We start from the raw sequence: 8,007 nt of genomic DNA, 5'->3' as shown, positions 1-8,007 counted from the left end.
TCTATATATATGTCATTCAACAGTACGGAAACTGGACGTGTGTATTATATATATATATATATATATATATATATCAACATGTGTATTATATATATATATATATATAAAAGTTCTAAAAGACATTAAATGTTAATTGGACGGCAGGCTAGACCCAGTACAGAGGTGGCTAGGCGGATGCCTAAGCGGGTCAATGTGTACTTTCTAAATTTTCAAACGTCTAAAAGTTAATCAGGATGATGATCAACTGCCTAACACCTAAGCATGTCCTAGTTCACACTAGGCAAGAATTTTTAGAACCATGTCTCTCTCTCTCTCTCTCTTTTTGTGTAGATTTAACAATGTAGTAAGACAATTCTGAAAACATGGAGCAGCGGTAGTTGAAAGACATACTAGAAGAAATTAAGTTGGCGAAAATCAAATGCAATGGAGGACTCTGAGAAAGGGCGGCGCTGAAATGTTTGAAAGCAGATTAAACATGCATTTCGTTTGTCATGAATTTTACATGTATGTTATCAAAGCCACGTGCCTATTTGGAAATCAATCCGAAGTGCATCCAAACTCATATTTTGTACTTTTTTTTTTTGAAAAATAAAAAACCTTACTCAATGATCTAAACTTTTTTTTACACCCACTTAAAATCAATTGATTATTAACCATTTAATAATATAGTCTAGTGATATTTTTTTTACTTGTAAATAAGATATCTTAGGTTCGATTCTCGTCAATGGTGAATTCGAGCCACATTATTGCTAGCTTATTATGAGGCTAAGTCTAACTTTTCCCTTAAATGTAAATAATATCGTTTGTTAGAAGAAAAAAAATCAGTTGATTATTAAAAAAAATCTAATAATTAAAACAACCCTTAGCAAAACGCCAAAAGAGTCGTGGAAGCAACCCACGTCAAAAATGAGCTTTGAACTTCACTCTCCCTATGAGAGATTTTTGAATGTGCTCAGAATATGAGTAGTACACTATATGTTATTATACAAGTTGAGGAAAATTTCTTTTTTTTAAGTGTCCTTTCACTTATATAATGACATATGACGGACTGTCCCGTTATTCGAGCACATTAAAAAATCTCCCCTCCCTCCCACACTTGGAACACTCTCTCGAGAAATTATTAGGTAGTACTATACTACCACGTGATACTCCCATTTAAAATTTGACACGTGGACCATCTATTTACAGCTGGACTTATAATTTGGTTTAAGTAATTACAAATTAAATAAAAAGAAAATGGCTTGAGCAAAATGAAAACCGATTAAAATACGACAGCATTTAACCAGCAAAGTCTCTGCAGACAACAGATTCTCCAGTGGCGCCACGAGAACCTGAAGACGTGAAGAACCCTGGAAACCTCGACGAGGAGGACAACTTCATCCTCAAGACCTGTGGGTTAAGGCCATATTCAACACGTATTAAGAAAGCAGAGAAGGAAGGTAAGGATAGTTTTGGCTAACATGGTGAGTGGTTTGTGTAGTATTAAGGAGTGTGACACTAGTTTAGCTGCACCAAGCCGGTGGGATCTTGTTTCCGACAAGCGGATGATGGAGGAGGAACAGCCGCTTCAGGTGGCTAGATGTAACAAGGTAATCAATCCAAATACTGACAACGCTAAATTCATTTCTTGATGCAGAGAACAATGTCGTTACGGGAAACAAGAAGTTTAGTGCAATGCCTAAACATATGGTTTACAATTTATATTTGATTATAGAGCTTCATATACAGAACCTCAATAATTGAATACCCGATAAAATAATAACGCCGATTAAATAATATTTTTGGCTGGTCCCAACTTGGAGATAACGTGCTAAATTAATAATTTGCTAAATATCAAAGAGAATATATAATGAAAAATTTATATAAATCCTGCGTAATATATAAATTAATAATTTCTTGATTTCTTTACACCTTTGAGATTAAAAACCATTGTTGTATGTATGATGTGTTACTATGACTTATGGGAGAAATAAGAAGACTCATGAATTGTACTTCGTTAAACAAATATATAGAATTGTTAATTCATAAAACGAGAAACAAAATAAAATATACAATATTTGAGTAAATAAGGAGGAATATTATATGATTGATAAATTAATAATTAATTTAATTTGTCAATTATTTAACATTCACTTAAGTAATAGATTTTCTTTGGTCCCAAGATTACTAATTTATGGAGATTTAACTGTGTTTTTGTTACGAAAGTTTTATTTTTGTTTGTTTATCTATGTTTTTTTTAGTTATTTAGTTTCTATTCTTTCTGTTAAATGATTTGTGAGCCTATTACAAAAACGCGAAAAGAAAAATGATTTGTGTGCCTAGCTTAAATTTCAAAATGATGACGTAAATGTAACACCCTAAAATAACGAACAATTTTCATACGAATCCATATCCATCCACCCTTCTAAAATACACAAAAAATATACAGACCACCACAATGTACTGAAAAATCTCAACCAAGGTTGGAGTAAAATCATGTGAACTACTATAATTCTTTACTTTTTTGGGACAAACGATAGGGTAGTGTACGTACACTAAACTCACTTAAATTACAGAGAAGGAGCTTAAACTACGAGACCTCGAGTGCAAGAACGAATATTCTTAACTAAGTGAGCCACAAGCCACTTACGATCTATAATAATTATTTTCAATTTCATATTTCTAGCAAAGCAAAGTAATTTGGATTGCTTTGAATGTTTTACTCGGATCATAAATTTATAAATTTTGAACGCTGCATTGCATTTATAAATTTATAAATGCAATGCAACGCTCAAAATTATTTCCTCAAGGCATGCTTTAACGGCGTTTCGAGTGCCACGGAGCAAGCGTCATACTACGTATAACATTAAAGAAAGAAGTAGAGCCCTAGTATCTGAATATCCATCCATAAAGCATTTTAGCCGCACCAACAAATGTGGTTTCATTATTCATTCATGTCAACTCAAGGGATTTAAGACGAGCTAAACTAAAAATGAACTATGCGCAGAATGCGAAAAATAAGAATGTTTATAACCAGAGTTATTGTGGTCTCCGAAAAGGAGATATCAACAGACCTGGGAAAGACATGAACAAAAAATCAAGGCAACTTGAACTTGCCTAAATAATCGTCGTCTCCAACTCTCAACTCTTACATATAGGATGCCGTCTCCTGCAATTCCAAATCAAACAGTGGAATGAAGGAAAATCATATTGATCACTCGAACCAAAGGTACAAATATTGCTGATAATAGTTTTGGCAGTAAAAGAGAGGAAACCAACAGCGAATAAAAATCATAACTAAGAAAATGAGGTGGTTATATTACCTCTTTGGTCGACTACGGTCTTCCTCATAGTCCATCACTCCTCCAGGTTCGGAGTAGATCTCCCCATGCCCCCGGAAGTCAATGTCGGCCTGCTTACAGTAGGGAACTTCTGCCACAATGTAAGTAAAAGACACATCGACCAACATATCCCAATAACTAAACAAAAGACTAATAAAAAATTGTGTTTTGTGTGTGGAGTGGGAATAAAGAACTCATTCATCTATGAGTATGTATAGCTTCAGAATAGCTCATAAAAAAGGCGCTGATGTGCACATTTATGGTAGAGAAATACATCAACAAAAATAAAATCATAATATCGTGTTTTACCATGCCATGCCATATGTTCAAATCATCAAAATGGATCCTGTTCACTTTATTAGGAAGGATTACTTGCAGAAGCAATACGAAAAATACAACAGGATTAAACTGACCTTGATGGAAATCGACTTCTTTACTTCTTCCACCGTATTTCCAACTTCTTTCTTGTGTTCCTTGGCCACTTCAGTCATAGTATCAGCCCACTTCATCTTTTCTTGAATTGAGATAAGAAGATTGCTTGAGGTATCCAACCTAGGTGTTCATTCACACAAAATTTAGGCAATACCATCAGATTTATATCTCAAAAAGAAACTTGAGAAATCAATAACTTAGAAGAAAAATATCACAAAGGCAGCACACTGGATGAAACACGAGAATGCATTACTACGATAAACATGGAACCGCTTTTTTTAATGTATTAGTAGTAAATAAACTCTACCACATGAAACAATTTCATTAAATTGGTAACAGATGCTCCATAGCATTTGATTGCACACAACAAAGAGTCAGGAAACTTTTATGCAATCAAGGTCAGACATGAGTGTTTCAGATCATAATGCACATATTTAGGACCAAATTCTAAATAAGAAGTTCCATATATGCATACTGAACATACAACCCAACAGAGAAACTGCATCAAAATCAGAGACGTTACCAGTTTGACAGTGTTTGAATCATACTCCCAAGTTGTCCAGGTCTCGGATCTCTCCCTGCAGCAAACTGGACCTGCATTTTACAAGAAATAATTGATTCCATATTTCTTATAAGGAAATAAACAAAGACAAACGAGAAAAGGCAAGCGAAAACAAGTAAAACAACACAAAAATTAAAAATAATTTGAAGCAAAGGCAGCAGTAATAAGCACAAACCTCAAAGCATTTTCGCAACTGGTCCAGCTTTCCTCTTAGTATGCCCTAAGAGAAAACATATAAAGTTACAATCTGACATCTCCTTCATGTTTTCTCTATCCACTTAACTATGTTACACAGATACAAATGCAGGATAAATTACTATATAACAAGGATGGGATAATAAAACAGCATATATCACATTACGCGTATATGTGCAAAAGTAATCTATATAAGAGACTCAGAAGTGAGTTATAATTTAAAAGTACCCATGGACGACCCCCATTTTTAAGGAAAAGATTCACACAAAAAATACCCTTGTGCATCTGGATGCGTATGTACACAACGCATGCCGCACTATATCCAAAAGTCAAACTTACAAAATGTAATGAATACTGCAAATCTGTATCCGATAACTGTTGGGGTGTTATCGGGGGGCATCAGGGCCATATCCTTACAGATACTCCACATCTGCAATATTTGGAATATCTGTGCTTCATAGACCAAACTAACAGTAACAATTTTCAGGTACTGTCCGATATTCAAAAATAAATTCTTACACGGGCAAGAACCATAGCAGAGTCCTGCCGCCCATGCACATTGAGTCAAATTGGCAGACAGATGGATGGGAGAAGAGTGTTTATTTGTACTGTATTTGAATAACAATTCGTTAAAGTTATGATTATTCATTCCACAGCCTTCACTAAAGAAACCTTTTTGTCCAGTAAAAGATGCATATTTCAATGTAACTGGGAAAAAATAGAGGTAGAAGGATGAAAGAATTATTACCACATACATGCACTCATTAATGAGAAAATCCTCGAGCTCTCGTACATTGATAACATCTAACTCCTGCATAAGTTGATGATACGGTAGTACCTGGAAAATATGGGACATCTGTGTATATAAAAACCGGATATCAACACAATAGTGAACTAGAACACCAATACTTAAAATATCAAAGGCATCAGATACTAAGACCTGTAAGTCCACTATTGTTCTGAATTTTGATTGGAACTAATAAGCGTCTGGCATTCCATATAACTTTTCATATCATCGTTTGCAGTAAAAGGCACCATCATCTATATCTATCACATTCAGAATTCAATTGGTAACTGCAGTCTTTCCTCCAAGTGCAACTAAAACAAACATCTGTCCATAAGACTTGTCTAAAAGTGATGATAATTTTTCCTCTCCTTTCACTTTTGATGACATATTTTTTGAAGCATGGAGGACATCAAGTACCAAAGGTGATAAGCTCCATATATTCATATTGGAAAACCATACAGCCATAACCATTACTAGATGTATATCACCAACAACTTTTCAAAATAAAAGGATTACGCATTTAAGGAAACATACCTTGTTTGTCTCAGCCAGCGTAAGAACAGTAAGCTGTTTCAGCTTTAAGACTTGATCAGGGACCAGTTGTGGACGACGACTGGCATCACCTACAATACATTTCAGTTTCTTAAATTCCATAACAATGCCAAAGAGATGCTTAATTTCTTGTTTCAAAGAAAATATACTCAGAAACTTTATGGGAAGTAGTTCTCCTGGGAATTGACAATATCTCCCGAATTTCAAAAACTATTGTAGTAAGGAAAAGCTTAAATGTTATGGAGGGAATAATAAAAGACATAGTAGTAGAATTTAATAAAAGATACGGCAGTTGCTTTAAAACAAATGTGCCAGTTTACACTTCTTCTAACGAAAATATGTTGCTGCCTCCATTTATTCATCTTATCAGTAAATAAGTATAAGAAAGTATTTTCTTCGACATCTCCAAAGCAACAGTAAGAAACAAAAACTGGTGATGAAGTGATGAGTCTGCAGCAGACCTTGATAGAAGTATACATGGGTCAGTTATATCCTGAAGCAACATTAATATGAAAAAAGCACCAACTGCATTGGCACCCAAAACCCTCCACATGTTCTTGAGAATGAGGCTGCGCACAATGTTTCATACAATGAGTCAACAGACGTTCCAATGATGGCTCAAATTTTGGGTTTTTCTCCTTCTGAGTTTTGTTTTCATGTTGCACAGGTTTGTTGATATTTAAATTTTAGGGCGTTATTGTTCGATTTCTTTATCACAGATATGGAAGCGGAAAACAAGCATTAATCGATTTGGTGCAAGATGACCAAAGCAATCAACCAACAGCTAGAGAATAGCAAACCCATTAGAAAATCGACCAAAAGATGAAGCGATTTTTGCGTGCTTACTCTTGTAATCACTCCATGTGCCATGTGCAAACAATCGAAGCACATCGAGGTACACAGAATTTTCAGTTCCTTCAAGCTGTACATATTCCAGAGTCAAAAAACAAATGCGTATGAAACAAAGCCCAGTAACAATCAAAAATTTTATTTTCTCTTTGGCTGCAACAAAGTTCTGATTATACATCCTTTGCTCAAACGCAGAAACTACACGACCAAAATATACACAGAAAACTGAAATTCCACAATAAATATATAGAAACATGGGAACCTGAAGAACATTAGGGACAGCGATAATTTCCGAAAAGGCAAAAAGGGCAGGGTGGGAGGTGACTTCTGCGACGAGGGGACCGAGAGCGGAGCCATCGAGTGATGAGGCTTGCTTCACGTAGTGATCAATGACCTCCTCTTGCTTTTGCTCAATCTCCATCTCAAAAAACAACAGAAATTACCAATTGCAACGACGGAAAAATCGAGACGAGACGGTGAAAAGTTCAGCAGTGGAAAGCTAGGGATTTGGTGCGTTTGAATTTCGGGGCAGAGATTGAGGAGAAAAAAGGGGCTTCGGAGAAAGGATCTTAAGGGTAGAATGATGCATTTTCAGATTCTATTGTGGGCACCTGGCATTCGCATCGAGACATCTCCATAGCTTAACCGTCATGCCGTATAATATTTATTAAAATAAAATCCGACCGAATGTGGTCCAGGAAAATTAACAGGTAATATGACGTACATGTTATATTAAAAAATAAGGTTAAATTAATAAAAAAATCAAATGAAAAACGTAAATGAGATCAAAGAATTCAATAATAAAGATTATGATTCTAAAAGATGTTAGGTGCCAATCGGACGGCTGGTTAGGACTTAGGCAGAAGTCCATGTGAATTAAACGAATTTAAATAAATTTGTTACATATCATATAAATAATTGTTTATTTACACTAAAACTTGCATTTTCCTTAATTTTTTTATTGATAAAGATTTGTTCTGTTAATAAATAGTATAAAAAATTCATTAAGTGACAACTTTTATTTATAGATATTTTTTGGGTTCATTTTGGACCTTACTAGTTTGGTGGTGACAATCCCAATTTGTCCGGAAGCTCATTATTAAAGTTCAATGCAAAGACGCTATATGGGAATTCAATTAAAATCAACGACGTCGTTTGGTTGGGTTATTTTAAAAAGTTTTTACTATTCATCATCTTCTTCGTCTCTTCTCGATCGCCACCGAGCATGCTTTTCTACCCAGATGGCTTAGAAGATTATACGGTTGCAGTTTCAATATTTCTACTAAGACTCAGCTCGGCTGCCGCCCGTC

The 8,007-nt window shown here is 35.0% G+C and overlaps 1 protein-coding gene across 11 annotated transcripts; it reads right to left on the bottom strand.

The window, feature by feature from the left end:
* Positions 1 to 1,107: 1,107 nt before the first annotated feature.
* On the bottom strand, positions 1,108 to 7,328 carry LOC103928280 (COP9 signalosome complex subunit 7). 11 transcript variants are annotated; one of them, XR_007251767.1, is made up of 9 exons: positions 6,695 to 7,322; positions 5,831 to 5,919; positions 5,258 to 5,347; positions 4,490 to 4,534; positions 4,276 to 4,346; positions 3,734 to 3,872; positions 3,303 to 3,391; positions 3,054 to 3,148; positions 1,108 to 1,389 (listed from the first exon to the last, which is right to left on the bottom strand). XR_007251767.1 is itself a non-coding variant. In XM_009337296.3 (9 exons), the coding sequence occupies exons 1-9, from the start codon at positions 7,116 to 7,118 to the stop codon at positions 3,121 to 3,123; spliced, it is 786 nt and encodes a 261-aa protein (XP_009335571.2). In that variant the 5' UTR covers positions 7,119 to 7,321; the 3' UTR covers positions 2,989 to 3,120. The 11 variants fall into 11 exon arrangements, 5 of the variants coding, with proteins under 5 accessions (XP_009335569.2, XP_009335568.2, XP_009335565.2 ...); XR_007251766.1 differs by lacking the exon at positions 1,108 to 1,389 and adding an exon at positions 1,396 to 1,626 and having other exon boundaries at positions 3,014 to 3,148; XR_007251768.1 differs by lacking the exon at positions 1,108 to 1,389 and adding an exon at positions 1,396 to 1,626.
* Positions 7,329 to 8,007: the final 679 nt, after the last annotated feature.

This window comes from the organism of the source record quoted next, unplaced genomic scaffold (assembly GCF_019419815.1).
Source record: "Pyrus x bretschneideri cultivar Hongxiangsu unplaced genomic scaffold, Pyrus_bretschneideri_v1 Contig43, whole genome shotgun sequence".
NCBI lineage: Eukaryota > Viridiplantae > Streptophyta > Magnoliopsida > Rosales > Rosaceae > Pyrus > Pyrus x bretschneideri.
Note: the sequence above shows the minus strand (reverse complement) of the source record. Positions and strands in the feature narration are given on the sequence as shown.